Source organism: Chlorocebus sabaeus, chromosome 24 (genome assembly GCF_047675955.1).
Source record: "Chlorocebus sabaeus isolate Y175 chromosome 24, mChlSab1.0.hap1, whole genome shotgun sequence".
NCBI classification, from domain to species: domain Eukaryota; kingdom Metazoa; phylum Chordata; class Mammalia; order Primates; family Cercopithecidae; genus Chlorocebus; species Chlorocebus sabaeus.
This window is the reverse complement of record NC_132927.1, coordinates 43,354,657-43,370,962: the sequence shown is the minus strand read 5'-3', so window position 1 is coordinate 43,370,962 and position 16,306 is coordinate 43,354,657. Positions and strand designations below refer to the sequence as shown.

Sequence of the window (16,306 nt, the reverse complement as noted above, 5' to 3'; positions counted from 1 at the left end):
TCCTATAACTCGAACAAAACTAGAGTGGATCTCAAGAGAAATCAGTATTCCATTTAACAGACAAGCTTTACCTAAATGTAAAAGATCTTAAGTGAAGTTAGAACATTTTCAGTTAATAATCTCACTTTATGTACTAGAACAGAATGCAAAATATAAAATAAGTAAATGTAAATTATTCTGTATTAACTGGAGATTAATAAAATATCAGAGAGAGAAGGGCTTTAAGAATATTTTCTAGTTGATATTTGAACTATTTCAAAAGAACAGAATTATAAGCCTACAAGGGACTTTAAAGTTTGTTTAGTATCTTGATGTTACAAATAACAGAAACTGAGGTCAACTAGTCCTCACAGTTTTATTTATTTATTATTTTTTGAGACAGAGCCTTGCTTTGTCACCCAGGCTGGGAGTGAAGTGGCATCATCACAGCTCACTGCAGCCCTAACTGCCTGGGTTCAGGTGATTCTCCTGAGTAGCTGGCACTATAGGCACATACCACCATGCCCAGCTAATTAATTTTTTTTTTTTTTTTGTAGAGACAGGGTCTCACTATATTGCCCAGGCTGGTCCTGAACTTCTGGGCTTAAGTGATCCTCCCTCCTTGGTCTCCCAAAGTGCTGGGATTATAGGCATGAACCACTGTGCCTGGCCCTCATAAAGTTATAATATGGCAGACTAGGGCTGGTACTCAATACGTTGTGCCTCGCAGTGTAATACTTTTACACACTCAAGCTTGTTAGCTTTTCAAATGACTTTGGGTTTATAGTTTTTAAATGTCTACCAGTAAATCAGTCAAATGCAAATGCTAGAAACTGCTTCTTCCAATATATCATTAAATTCATGAAGACACAAAAATGATCTATTCCTGCTATCTATGTAAAATACAGAAAACATAGACTTAAAAGTTCTGCATATACTTTCAATAAAAGTAGAAATAACAGAAGTTACTGAGTTTGATTAAGAGATGACTCCAAAACCTTTAACTTCTGAAAGATTATCTACAGCATTGTTTTTAAAACTAGAAAATAAGAAACAACAAAAATATCCAAAATACGGGTTGGTGAAAAAACTATGTCACATCTATCAGTTAGAATATCAAACAATCCAAATAATGTTGTAGAAGACAATTTACAACATGTAAAGATGTTCATGACATAGAAAGATGCTCATATTACTAAGTAAACAAGATGGGTTAAAAGCTACAGACAATTTAATAATAATAGCTAATGTTTAATGAGTACTTATATTTCAATCATTGTGCTAAGTGATTTATATACATTTTTTAACTTAAATTCTTAAGACAACCCTATGAAACAAATAGTATCATGATTTTTCATTTTGCAGATGAGATAATTAAAGTTATAGAGGTGAAGTAACTTTTTGAAAGCCACACATCTAGTAAGTGATTCATCACAGGCCTGTCAGACTCCAGAAACTGAGCCCTTAATCACTGCCTTCTTGTTATAAGATATTTAAATGCATAGAAAAATATAAGAGAATGATATATAGCAAAATGTTAACAGTGGTTATTTATGAAGGGTATTTTATAAGAACTTTTTTATGTGAGTTTTAAAATGTTTTTCCAAATGAGTATGTACATTTTTTTAAATAAAGAAACTATACTGAAACTATACCACTTACAATCTGTCTTAGCTATAAAATGTTAATTCTACAGCTAGCAATTTTTGGTTTGCTATATCTTCTCAGATATCAAATTTCATTTGCAACTTTAGACTTCAGAGTGGCAATTATACATTTCATAGTTGTTACATTTAGCTTCAGTAATAAACATAGTTCTGTGACCATTAAATAGTTAGAAAGAGATGGGGAAATTTAATTTTCAATTATCATTATAATGACAATGATAATGAAAAACAAAGGGAACACTTGCATGAATGAAAAAAGAAAAATCGATGTAAAATCCTATATACCCAGCAGAACATCATAGGAAAACTATTGAAAATAAGTTATAGACCAAAAATAGTTAAAATGCTTTATTATGCAATTTTAGTTTCATCAAAATATTAAATTCTTTCCCATACTGGGTGATGCCTTTCTCATTAGAAGAGGGTTAAAGGGAATCATCTTTTATTTTAAGTCTCAAAATTCTGCTTTGCTAACAAATGAGAATAAATCCCCAAACAAACATGTTATAAAGGAGGAGAAATTAGGTAACAGTGAATTAGGGCAGAAATCAGTTACTCAAATGTCCATAGGAGTCAGGCATTTAATGTAAGTGAGTAAAATAGTCTGGAGGGTCTAAAGAATATTAGCTGAGTATTGATACAGTGTATTATATCAGTGGTGGGCCAGCAATGTCGATCTGACTTTTTTAAATGTTCTAAACTGATTTCGAAAATGAGCTATCCCCAATTGTATACTCAACAGAATTATCTGCCAACAACTAGGTTCTTTCTTTCTTTCTTTCTTTCTTTTTTTTTTTTTTTTGAGACAGAGTCTTGCTCTGTCGCCAGGCTAGAGTGCAGTGGCGTGATCTCTGCTCACTGCAACCTCCACCTCTCGGGTTCAAGTGATTCTCCTGCCTCAGCCTCCCGAGTAGCTGGGATTACAGGTACCTGCCACCATGCCCAGCTAACTTTTTGTATTTTTAGTAGAGACAGGGTTTCACCATGTTGACCAGGCTGGTCTTGAAATCCTGACCTCAGTTGATCCGCCCACCTTGGCCTTCCAAAGTGCAGGAATTACAGGTGTGAGCCACCACACCCGGACTATTTCTTAAAAGAGGGCTTTGTATGTTATCTATTAGTAGACAGAATATCCTGGGGAAAATTAGTTGTCATCCAAGTGCAGAAGTAATACCACACTGAAAATGAATGGAGTTAGCTGGGAATTATAACTTCTGGTCTCATATATTCAAAAGATTTCATGAAGTCTCTCATTTAGAATCAGAGAGGTGTAGGTGTTCCCGGCCCTAGGATTAACCTGGATGACAGGGGACGGGTGAACTATGTATAATGCTTAACCATGGTACCAGTAGTCATTAAGGATCAGAGCTCTTGGACTGAGTATACTACTGTAATACTGCTTTTATGGAAAAGATATATATAAAAAGGATGCAATAGCCACCATTTTGACCAGAATGTTTTCAAGAAACATAGGCCAGTTTGCTCATTTGATTTTATCAATGGTTCTTTAAGTTGATCCACAAACCCATGAGGGTCCTGGAGACCCTTTCAGGGCTTGACAAAGTCAGAATTATTTTACTACTAGTACGAAGACATTATTTGCCATTTTTGCTGCATTGACATTTGCACTGATGGGGTACAAAATCAATGGTGGATTGACATCCTAGTATAAATCAAGGAGTAGATCCAAGTAGTAGGAACAATCACTGTTCTATTCACTGCCATCTTCTGTTTTTCTTTTTTAAAAAACTAGTTTCATATACTGTCCTCAATGACATAGTAAATTTAATATTTACTATATCCTCAATGTAATATTTACATTTACATGATTAATTACAATATTATATGACAATATTAATACATATTAAATTTACTATTTAATATTAATTAATTAAATTTAATTAATTAAAATTAACTAAAACTTGGCCCTTGAATGTGACAAAATGGGAAAATTAAATTAATTAAAACTTGGGCCTTGAATGTGACAAAATGGGAAGTATGAATAAAATACTTCTGCATACCAAAGGATGGTGCTTGTCTCAAGGAAAATCACTTATTTATACAGTTGTTTGAGTTGTAAGCTGAATAGTTAGTTTTAAATAAAGAAAACCATTTTTACTTGAAAGGATGAAATAACTAATAAATTATTATTCAGACTTAGAAGTTTGGTATACATTTTCTCAAAAATAAACAAAGTCTGTCAATTCAAGAAAAAACTATTTGTTGCTTTTTTTGCCAGTGATACTATTTCTAACTTTTTTTTCTTTGAGACAGACTTGCTCTGTTGCCCAGGCTGGAGTGCAATGGTGCAATCTCGGCTCACTGCAGCCTCCACCTCTCGGGTTCAAGTGATTCTCCTGCCTCAGCCTCCCAAGTAGCTGGGACTACAGGCATGTACCACCACACCCAGCTAATTTTTGTGTTTTTAGTATAGACGGGGTTTTACCATGTTGGCCAGAGTGGTCTCAAACTCCTCACCTCAAATAACCCGCCTGCCTCAGCCTCCCAAAGTGCTACAATTATAGGTGTGAGCCACCATGCCCAGCCCAATTTCTAGCTTCAAAGCATAAATTCGAACTTAGAAAATGTCTATATGCCACTATGAGCTTAAGAACTTGCAATACATCCCACACTTTTTAGATGAGCTTGGTCGTTATATTAATGAGGGTGATTTTTTGATATAATATAACAAAATATGTCAACTTTTGGAAGAATTTATACTTTCCAAATGACCAATATATGTGTTCCAAAATCATGCCTGGGTAAAAGATCCATTCAAAGTGCAAGACAGATCAATGGATTTTAAGGTATGAGTATGGAATGGTCCTAGCCAAGGTTTTAGATTCAACATTTCAACTAACCTTTACTTAACTAACAATTGTAAATTTTTGGTATGGTATCAAAGAATATCCGCAACTATAAAAAAAAGTGAACAATATAGTCCTTCCTTTTTTTTTTTGAGATGGAGTCTCGCTCTGTTGCCCAGGCTGGAGTGCAGTGGCACGATCTTGGCTCACTGCAAGTCCTTCCTTTTCTAACTATATTTGTATGAGGTTCAATTTGTTCTTCAACCAAAACAACGTATTGCAACAGATTTAATACAGAAACAAATGTGAGAATCCAGTTATTTTCTATTAAGCGAGATATTAACATATATTTGAAAAAATGTCAAACAATGCTGTTATTTTAAGATTTTTTTTTTGGTTTGGAAAATACACTTATTTTTTCATAAATAATATGTTGTTTATGTTAACATGTAAAGGCTTTACTATTTTTTATTTTAAACAAACAAGTAAACATTTAAAAACTTCTCAGTCTTTCTTTTTGAGACGGAGTTTCGCTCTCGTTGCCCAGGCTGGAGCTTAATGGCGCGATCTCGGCTCACCGCAACCTCTGCCTCCTGGGTTCAAGCAATTCTCCTGCCTCAGCCTCCCGAGTAGCTGGGATTACAGGCATGTGCCACCACGCCCGGTTAATTCTGTATTTTTAGTAGAGACAGGGTTTTTCCACGTTGGTCAGGCTGGTCTTGAACTCCCTACCTCAGGTGATCCACCCACCTCAGCCTCCCAAAGTGCTGGGATTACAGCCACCACGCCCAGCCTTCAGTTTTAATTCCTAGTACAACAAAAATTGTTAGATATAACCCACATAAACAGACGTAATTTGGGGTCCTTAATAATTGTTAGAAGGATGAAGGGGTCCGGAGACCAGTATGTTTGAGAACTGCTGGATCTAACCAATAATGCAGAGAATATCATTGCTCAACACCCCCCAGATGAGGTAAACGTTCACAAAAGAAAACACATATTTTGTTCAGAGAATGTATTTTTGATCTCACTAATTCACTGGTTTCCAACTTTTTTGTTGTGTGTTGACAGTATGTGTAGAATCTATTTCTATAATGTCGTTAACAGCTGAACACATTGTTGTAGCAATGTTGATACAATTTCAGCAAAAGCAAAGAAACCTGATGTCTAGTATAGTCTTACTGATTTTGGTTAGGCTCTTTAAAATAGGAGAAAAATAATTTGCTGTCACCAGTTAGTGACATGATTTAGGCTGGAAGTATGGCCATTTTATGAGCTTCTCCAGAGACTTGGGAACCCAGGTTTAGTCAATGACCTAGCCACATCACATAATCTCCCTGGTGATCACAAAGGAACATAGTGACAATATGTAATAGTTTGTAAAAACTAACATTACTAGGAAAACATCCCAGAGAAAATATTATGCTGATATAGAATCAACAGTGTCATTCTTATAGGTAAAGGAACTCACACTGCCTTTCAGATTCACACATTAAAAACCCTGAGTTAAGAATATAGCTTAACCAGAGCAATCTAAATTCTTTCACTCAAAGGACAATAAGAGAAACCTGCAAAGAAGTAATAATTACATATTTTGTTTGAATATAGTATTAGACATTAGTGGATTAAAGGTATATACCCCTCATATAAAGATATTTCAACAAATATACATTTTAATTGTTGTATAATCTTTAGTTCAATTAGATATTGATAGTATTTATATTTTCTTCTTAAGAGCAAAAAAAAAACACACAACTTGCTGGTTAGTCTAAGAACAAAATTCTTTGCTAACTTTTAAGGTACAGGAAAATATGTGACTATAAACTCTATTTACTTACTCAAAATCAAACCTCAGATGTTTAGGGAATAAAAGGATAATAAAATTAGTCTTTAAAAATATTCTCTATTTTAATAAAATCTAAAAGGAATGGTAAATTGAAAGTTTGAAACATTTTTATTTTTTGCTCTAATCATTATTTTCTATCTTAAGCTTCTTGATTTCTTTCTTTTCTTTCTTTCTTTCTTTCTTTTTGTTTGTTTTTTTTTTTTCTGAAGACAGAGCTTTTTGTTCTGTTGCCCAGGCTGGACTGCAGTGGCTTGATCTCCGTTCACTGCAACCTCTGCCTCCCAGGTTCAAGCAATTCTTGCACCTCAGCCTCCCAAGAAGGTGGGATTACAGGCATGTGCCACCACGCCTGGCTAATTTTTTGTATTTTTAGTAGAGATGGGGTTTTGCCATGATGGCCAGGCAGGTCTCAAACTCCTGTCCTCAAGCAATCCACTGGCCTTAGCCTCCCAAAGTGCTGGGATTACAGGTGTGAGCCACTGTGCCCGGTCTTGATTTTATTTCTAAATAGAGATGCTGCTGTCCTTCATAATTGAAAATTGGCACTCATCTAAGCTATGAATCATGCTCACTTTAAAAGAGAATTTATCAATTAAAGAATTATTCTTTCAGCAAATTGTTTTTAGAAGACTATCCTTATTTTAGAACTTGAGTCTAGATATTGTCTATACTTCTTTAAATAGAATTTACGTACTATTTGACTTAGGCACTATTTTACTCAGGACAATGAAAGTCAAATATCCCAACTTTGTTCTTGAAAGATACTTCACTGTCGGCCGGGCGCGGTGGCTCAAGCCTGTAATCCCAGCACTTTGGGAGGCCGAGACGGGTGGATCACGAGGTCAGGAGATCGAGACCATCCTGGCTAACACGGTGAAACCCCGTCTCTACTAAAAAATACAAAAAACTAGCCGGGTGAGGTGGCGGGCGCCTGTAGTCCCAGCTACTCGGGAGGCTGAGGCAGGAGAATGGCGTAAACCTGGGAGGCGGAGCTTGCAGTGAGCTGAGATCCGGCCACTGCACTCTAGCCTGGGCGACAGAGTGAGACTCCGTCTCAAAAAAAAAAAAAAAAAAAAAAAAAGAAAGATACTTCACTGTCATAAAGCAAGAGGAGTGAAAATCATTCCTCATTTCAGTCAGATTTCATTAAAAGAAAATATATGATATAAAAGAGAAATGACTTTTCCCTATGTACAATATCATTTCAGCAAACAAATGTGCTTGAGAAAATGTAATCTATGAAGTATTGTTTAGAAAAGATAATACACAGTTATCTTCATTAGGTTGTAATGAGGGTACCAAAAAAACAAAAAGAAATCAAGACCTGGTATATTTTTATAGATTTTGTTCTCACTATAGCTGGAGAATCTTAAACGATCAAAGCATAATTTAGGATGTTATATTGCAATATAACTATACTGAAACATTTATTATAATATTATACTATTATAGTTGTTGACCTAAATAAATAGATTAACACATGCGGATGGACAGGAAGTGTTTCAGCTTACAAATGGCCCAATGATAAAAAGCTACAGAGGGAGACGTTGGAACTGTTAGTTTTGAATCATAACTTGGTTATTTAACCCTTTGCATTTTCACAAAGACTTGGTTAAGTGCTTCTGATAGCTATTTCTATAATATTATGTACTCTTGATAATCAATCCTAGCATTTATTATACTTTAATTTTTAGTAGTCTGATCTATCTATTTGTAGAAGTTGGAACAATGTCTACTTGCTCACTGTTGCTATTCCACTACCAGGCAAAAACTTATTTAATGAGTTAATAAACACTGTTGTAGAGATAAGGATGGTGAGTCAAATAACAGACACAAAACTCAGTAAAGTAAAGTAACTTGCTTAATTTAGTGTGGTTATGAGTAGAGAAGAAAGCATTTCCATCCAGATCTTCTATTATCAGTCAAGTGCTCTTTCTAGTACTGATCATTCAAAACTATATTGTATTTCTGATGTAGACAAAATACGTTTGCACATACATTTCTGTGCATGAAAATCTGTGCATGCCTAATCTGAAATGTAGAAAGGATTTCTACAGGATTTGGCTAACACTAATATGTACTAAGTTATAAATATCATAATCAAGATGCAGTAAAAATAAGAATTTCAAACTCAAATTGTATTTCCAATTTTGTGCTGGATATCACTCCTTAGTTGTTTCACATATACCTCAGATTACACATTCCCAATCAAGATGCATTACACTCTTTTCTTTTACCCTCAAGACTTGGTACTTATCTTTTATTCCTTAGTATAGTTAATAACATTATCATCTACCCGGTACCTCAGATTTGAAACCCCAAAACTGCTTTTGGACTTCTCGGCCTCATATTTTTACGCTAAAAAATTAAAATAAAGAATTCACCTAGAACAGAGCTCAGTGCTAAAATCTATGGTCTTGATATTTGACTCAGTGGGAAAAGGCAAAAAGATTCATTAATTTAAATAAAAAAGAATAGATATTTGAAATTGGCTGTTGACATCACTGAATTAGACTATTCACATACTAATAAAGTTTTAGTGTAAGAGTTCTTGGGCCGGGCGTGGTGGCTCAAGCCTGTAATCCCAGCACTTTGGGAGGCCGAGACAGGCGGATCACGAGGTCGGGAGATCAAGACCATCCTAGCTAACACGGTGAAACCCTGTCACTACTAAAAAATACATAAAACTAGCCGGGCGAGGTGGCGGGCGCCTGTAGTCCCAGCTACTCGGGAGGCTGAGGCAGGAGAATGGCGTGAACCCGGGAGGCGGAGCTTGCAGTGAGCCGAGATCCGGCCACTGCCCTCCAGCCTGGGCGACAGAGCGAGACTCCGTCTCAAAAAAAAAAAAAAAAAAAAGAGTTCTTGATTGGTGACACTTGCCTTTAAAGTGGTCATTATTGATCAATATAATTCCTAAAACCTTCACATAGCACAAAAGCTCATATTTGGTTTTCAATCATTCTTCATGCCCCTGGTGAAATGTTAGGTCTTCTCTACTCACTCTATCTAAATGAAGTTCCCCTGCTATTATTTTCTACCACCATAACATTTTCATTTCTTCTTAGCATGTATAGTATTTCAATTATAATTATTAAATTAATGTGAAATTGTAATTATTAAAGTGATTATCTACCTGTTTATTTTACATGTTGAGTATCCCTGTCTGAAAATATGAAATCTGAGATTTTTTGAGCACAAAGGAAATGCTCATTGGAGTATTCTGGATTTCTGATTAGGGATGCTCAACCGGCTTAAGTATCTGCAAATATTCCAAAATCTGAAAAAATCTGAAATCTGAAATCTGGTCCCAAGCATTTGGATTAGGGATACTCAACCTGTAATATACGACTAAATTGTAAACTCCATGAAGACAAGTAGTATATCTGTCACTGATATTAAAGCACTTATAAGAGCACCTAGTTTAGATTCTCTTAAGCAGTCTCATGACTTATGAGACTTTTCTAATTAGAAAGATAAATTTCACTTCCTTCTGTCCTTTAATTTATTTTTTAAACATTATTTCCAGATGCCTAATTGGAATAGATTAACTCCTTTTAAAATATCAATATTCAAATTAGTTTCTTTTATTATATTAATATTCTAATTCAGCATTTAAAGTTTATATTAAAAATCACACCAAAGTGATAATTTTATCTTTGAGGTATACATTCTAGTGCTGATAAAAATTATCCAAAAGAAGGCCGGGCATGGTGGCTCACGCCTGTAATCCCAGTACTTAAGAGAGGCCGAGGTGGGTGGATCACGAGGTCAGGAGATCGAGACCATCCTGGCTAACACGGTGAAACCCCGTCTCTACTAAAAATACAAAAAAATCAGCCAGGCGTGCTGGCAGGCGCCTGTAGTCCCAGCTACTCAGGTGGCTGAGGCAAGAGAATGACGTGAACCCAGGAGGCGGAGCTTGCAGTGAGCTGAGATCATGCCACTGGACTCCAGCCTGGGTGACAGAATGAGACTCTGTCTCAAAAAAAAAAAAAAAAAAAAATTATCTAAAAGAAATATAATCTTATTCCTAGACAAAGATATAATGCTTTCTTGAATTCACTGTCAATTTGAACATGTAAGTGTTAACTAAGGAAAAAATATCAAGACAAGCCACTTGCTCTCCTAAAGTTCTGCAATAAGCAAATTAATTTAAAGAATATTAACATTATTATTTTTCAGAATTTTACTTTGGTGAATTTGGAAGTACCAAGTGATTTTTCAAATTTTATTTACTATCCTCTTTGTAACTAAAATATAATTGCAAAGTTTTAAAAATACTCAAGAACTACGTATAATTAAATTTAGCTTAAAATATTTTCAAAAAATATTTATGATTTCAGCATATCATTAAGGAAAAAAGAGACTATACCTTGAATACTTCTGTATTCCCAGCTTTTAGGTCTTAGTATTCAGTGAACAAAACATCTTAAAGTGAACTTAACTTTTAGTTTTAAATATTTTCCAGACTTTACAAGTGAGTTTAGCTGGTACAACTGGATTTTAATGCAGTCAAGCTGTAAGTTACTTTGTTTTAATAATATAAAAGACATAGACGAGATTTTTTCCATCTAATTCAGGTTTTAAGAATTCTTTCCTTTAATTCATTTGAAAATGTAGCTTACTGGCACCCAAATGGCATTGGCGTACATTTAATGTCTACAGTGTTCTTACAGTTTAATGTTTATTGAAGATTTAGGACCTCAGTGTTTTAAATGATAAAATTAGTATCAGTTATTTTTGACATATATCTAAAAATAATGATATACAATGGTAACACTGGAAACATTGCTGAGAAGATTGTAACATGTAATGTAAAACAAATTGCACTATTCACATCAGAAACTGAGATCCCTTCTAGTCAAATTAAATTATAACATTCACAAAACTGATAGAAAAGATGGAATTGAGGAAGACAGCTATACGGTCCTTAAATTTGATGACAGAGGAAAAAACTATAATTTGAAAAATTAACTGTCAGAATCCTAGAACAAATTTAGTGTCTAACATCATGTCTTATTAAATAATAAGGAATGTTACTGTTAATCTTTGGTACCAATATTGCATCCATCAATCACATAGAGAACTTGAAAGCACAAATGACTAACTTAATCAGGAAAGGAGCATTCCAGGAGAAAGTAGTCACAGCAGTAATAATGTCTGCTAGTTAATTTATCATATACACAAAGATGTGAGCAGCATAGAAGTGTCTCATCCTTTCCCCACCCTATACAACTCAGTGACAGATTATATAAAAAAAAAAGACTAAGAAACTTCTTCCCTCTCCCAAAGGTTGGCATTAAAACTTTCTTTCTAATAAATTTAGATTTGTTTGCAAATATTAGGCAGCAACATTCCAAGATGAATATGTTTGAAAAAATTTGGAATGATACTAGAGCAGGGAGCTATCCCAGCCCGGACAAGTTTAAAGAAATCCCTTTGGTGACACAATTTTGTTAATCTTGCTGTTTACTGGCCAAAAGTACTTTCATCCTCAGCATAAACAAATAAATTTACATCTATAATGATAAGTATACTAAAAAATAACAAATCTACAACAAAGAAACAGGAGCTACAGAAAGCAATACCCTTAGCTATGATGTAGGAGTAAGACATTTTGAATGGAATCTGTATTGTCCTACTATTGGCCTAATATGACAATTTGTGACACAATGGGTGGGAACTATCTCACACTTTTTCATTTTTCATAGTGTAAACTTGCATGCAATCCAACCTTGACAAGCAGAAGGAAATACTGGTTAGTTTTCCCAGACTACTATAGAAGAGTAGGTGTAAGGTGTGAAGCAACTGTACTTACTTTTGGTGTTGGGCAGGAAGCTGTAGAGAGGCGAGATGTAGCCTGAGCACGAGGCGATTCTGAAGGAGTAGTGCTGAGGGAGGCTGTGTCTCGTGGGAGCACCTGAACACCACGAGAAATGATGGAGTCTGGAATCTGAACAAGGGGAACAACTATGGTTTAATATTCTGAAAATGCCAATAACATGTAGAATCAAGACCCTCCCCACTTTTTTTTTTTTTTTTTTTTTTAGCATTCTTTGCTGCTCAGCTCTGATATATTTGGTGTCACTTACTGTTAGGTATAAATGCATCCAACAACTTGAGATAGAATAGAAACTTTCAGATTTAAAGTATTTTCCCTGGCAAGTACCATTTCCTAAAAACGTTTTAATACGAGAGGCAGTATAGTATTGTGGTTAGGAATAAAGGATTTGTCATTCATATACTTGCTATGCCATTTAATAGTTTGAAATCTTGAGCAAGCTATTTAATTCCTAGATATTTTCCATTTCCTTTTTAGATCAGTCTCCAACCATTTTCACCCTCTCTGCTCTAAGCTGACCTGTATGGACACCATCAACAAATTATTTTCTGCCCTGGCTTCCAGTTGGGTTCAGTCAGTGGAAGGCACTGGCAGAAGACTGTGAGTTGGGATAGGGTAAGGTCTGGCATTTATTCTCCTAGCTCCCTCTCTACCAGGTCATCATAGGTTGGCTGTGTCACTCAACTCAAGATCACAGCTTGTGTCAGACTGCCCTTCTTGCTTATAGCTCTTTTTCTAGATTCTAACAGCACTCCTTCCCTTTGCCCCATTAGGTAGGAGCATTAATGGTTCCCACTGTTACTAGTCTCAGGCATTCCATGATGTCTTGTGGTTTTCCCTAAATTCTATTCAAACCTTTGTACGTTCTATAGGTTCTTATTGAACTCTCCTCAATTACCTATTTAAGCATGCTATCTGAGTTCTGCTAGGAGCCTGATGGATATACCTTTTGAATTGCCACTTCCTTTATCTGAAAATTGAGGATAACAATAGAATCTGCCTCACTGGAATCCTGCAGGGGTTAAGTAAAATAATGTGTGTAAATTATTTAGCACTTTCAAGTGGTAAATATTTAATAAGTGTTGGTTATTATTACTGTTATTATTCTACCTATCATCATAGTAAAGACTGATGTAATTGTCACTATTCTAAAAATATACAAACATAAAGACTAATACTGTAGATTATTTTTAACATTATTAATATATGTTGATTATAAATTTATTACTTTAGGATTTGCATAATTTAGTTCATGTTCTGGGCTACCAGTAATGGGCATAAGTGTTCTAAGAATGGGAACATGAGGACTTTCAAATTTTGTGCACAAGACTTGAAACATATGATAAAAAAACAAGCAATTAACATTTAATCAACAAATATCACTTACTATGTGAAAAGAAGAGAGAAACAGCCAGACTTCGTGACTAAAAGGTTTTCCTAATATTATGCATCATTTCTGTCTCACAAAACTAATGCTATTTCTATAGAATCTCCTTTATTTAGTTTCTATACCAACATCCTTAATTCCAAAGATATTGCTACCATTTCAGTGTTTGCAATTTTATGTGGTTTATAAACAACATAGCCATAAGTAGTAGGAATTTTGAGAAGCAAGACGACTCCATTTGCTAACATATTTGAGTACTGAATTGTGACAAATATGTCCAAGAAATAAAGAAAGTCTAATTTTGAAGAGCTATTTGTTGCCACTTATCTAATTAAAAAGGCCACGTATTTAAAAGAAGGTAAAATGCCCATATAATACCTTACATGCCATCACATCCCTCTCCTTCACAGCAATGACCATACTTATACAAAGTATCACAACATTTATGTGTGTAATACTTTGATCAACGTCTATCTCCCAAATTAGAAAGCACTGTCATGATGGAACTGTGTTTTGCTACCATTGTATGTCTAGTATCTAATGAAGCAACTGCAAAAATAATGTCTCTCTGTGTGTGATATATATCTCCAGACTTATACACATAACTGCATATATACACTACATATCTCTGTGTATATATATGCCTCAATGTAAATTTAAAATCAGGATATTTGACGGAGAAGATAAGTTTAGATTTTGTGGCTAGGTATTTTTGGGCTACTAGTCTGGAGCTATTTGATGAGGTATATGGGTCTGGAACTCAGGAAAAAGTTAGGACATGTAATTTCGGAATTATCAATGGAGGTAGTAATTTGAGTCATTCAAATGTGTCAGATCACCTGCAGAGAATATGTGAAAGAACAAACGACAATGGTTGAAAATTTGAGGTAACATTCATATTAAGAGTTAAGAAAACAAACTGAAGGAAGATAAGATCTCTAAGATAAGGATATATAGGGTAACCATACGTCTGATTTTTCCTTGAACAATCTGGGTTTATACCTATTATGCTGGCTTAATTATTAAACAGCATTCATTTTCAAAAGCATTCTGGTTCGGAAGATAAATTATTTGGTGTTCCTATCATAAGAAACTATTAGAGAAAAAAGAGGCAAGTAGAGATGGGTGAGTATCAAGGGAATGAAAAAAAGAAGAAAGTTGCAAGATTTAAAAAAAAACAAATATGGGAGAAAATAGGAATAGAGAGAGAGAGCTGAAAAGAAGCCATTACATCCAGTTATTAAAGAAATTACCAGTAAAGTTAAAAAGAATAGATGCAAATTGAGGAATTGAGTAGGCATGATAAAGCGAAGTAAATTGTGGGTAAAAGAGACAGACATTTATTACTACTATTACTACTATTTTTTTTGGTACTGCAGGAGAGGCCTTATTGATGAGAATAAGGGGAAGTAAAAGTGGTAAAGATAACTTTAGGAGAGCAGTAAAATTCTCAAAAAATGCATTGATGAATGAAAATGAAGGACAAAGCAAAAGAATTTTCAATTACCATTGTGGATCCAGTTAATATCAATAAACACAAATTTACAATTTCACTACATAGTCTGGAACAAATCTTCGCCCCAATGTTAAAAAAAAAAAAAAAAACTGCCTATGCTGGAGATACAGACTTAGAAATTATTGCAGATATACAGTTGTTGAAGTTACAGAAATAAATGAGATCCTAAAGATGAAGAGCATATAAGAAGAATATGTCAAGACAGATACTAGAAAAATGGGGAAGAATTAGACAATGAAGAACAGATGGTAGTAATTAGTTACCTGAGAGAAAATTTCATTATTTGATGAAGATAGAACCTGATTACAAGGGGTCAAGAAAAAACTGGAAGTAAGGAGAAGGAGCCAGTGAATATAGATCACTCTGTTGATAGACAATTGTATTGTTTTCATTTTGAGGACATTACGAAAAATGCCACAACCCATGGGTGTTATGATACCCATGTGAGTAAATTTCTGGGAGATATGTATATACACATGCACATTCAGGGATAGAATGGTTGGTTATAGGGTATGAATACCTTCTTTAAGAAATTTCTAAGTTGGTTAAGCCAATCTATACATCTGTCCACAAAGAACAGTTTCTCTTATTCTACAATTCAGTTCTACACAGCATTGTTAGTATTATTCATTTTAAAAAATTTGGTGGGTGTGTAACACTATTGCGTTATGGTTTTATTTTCCCTTTCTCTGATTCTTAGTGAGAGTGACCATCTTTTCATACATTTATCAGTCATTTAGGTTTTCTCTCTTGTGAAGTCCCCATTCAAATCTTTGCCCATTTTTTCTCCTTATTTGGTTGTTCCTTTCTTACTAAAGTGTTAGATTTTAGTATTTATTCTGGATAACTAGTCTTTTATCAATTGTATATAGTGTGAATATCTATTCCTATTCTGTAGCTTGTCTTTTACCTTACTTTATCATGACTATTGATGAACGAAATCTTTTAATTTTAATGTTGCTAAATATATCAATATTTTCCTTTATGTTTAGTGGTTTTCGTGTATTAAAAGGAATCCTTCCTGAGTGACATCAGTGAAAATAGCAGAACAGAGAAATCCAAAATTCCATCACTCTACTAAAGCAGAAAATAAATTGGTAAAAACAGCCAGAATGAACTTTAGCAGAACTCTGAAAATGAATAAAATGTTTACAACCAGGTGAAAGGTTAATCAAGAAAAATAAACAAAAAAGGTGGTCCTGAAGACAACAGTCCACATTTCCAATACAGGTCTGTAGTACCAGAGGGAAAACAAACCTTAT

General features: G+C 34.5%; 1 protein-coding gene across 3 annotated transcripts in view; it reads right to left on the bottom strand.

Annotated features, from left to right (window-relative positions):
• Positions 1-16,306, bottom strand: part of GPHN (gephyrin) — a 740,280-nt gene that overhangs the window by 219,415 nt on the left and 504,559 nt on the right. For all 3 annotated transcript variants that reach the window (XM_007987015.3, XM_073011087.1, XM_073011088.1), the window contains exon 9: positions 12,118-12,252. In XM_007987015.3, the coding sequence (XP_007985206.1) occupies positions 12,118-12,252 (135 nt within the window). The remainder of the gene's footprint in view (positions 1-12,117; positions 12,253-16,306) is intronic.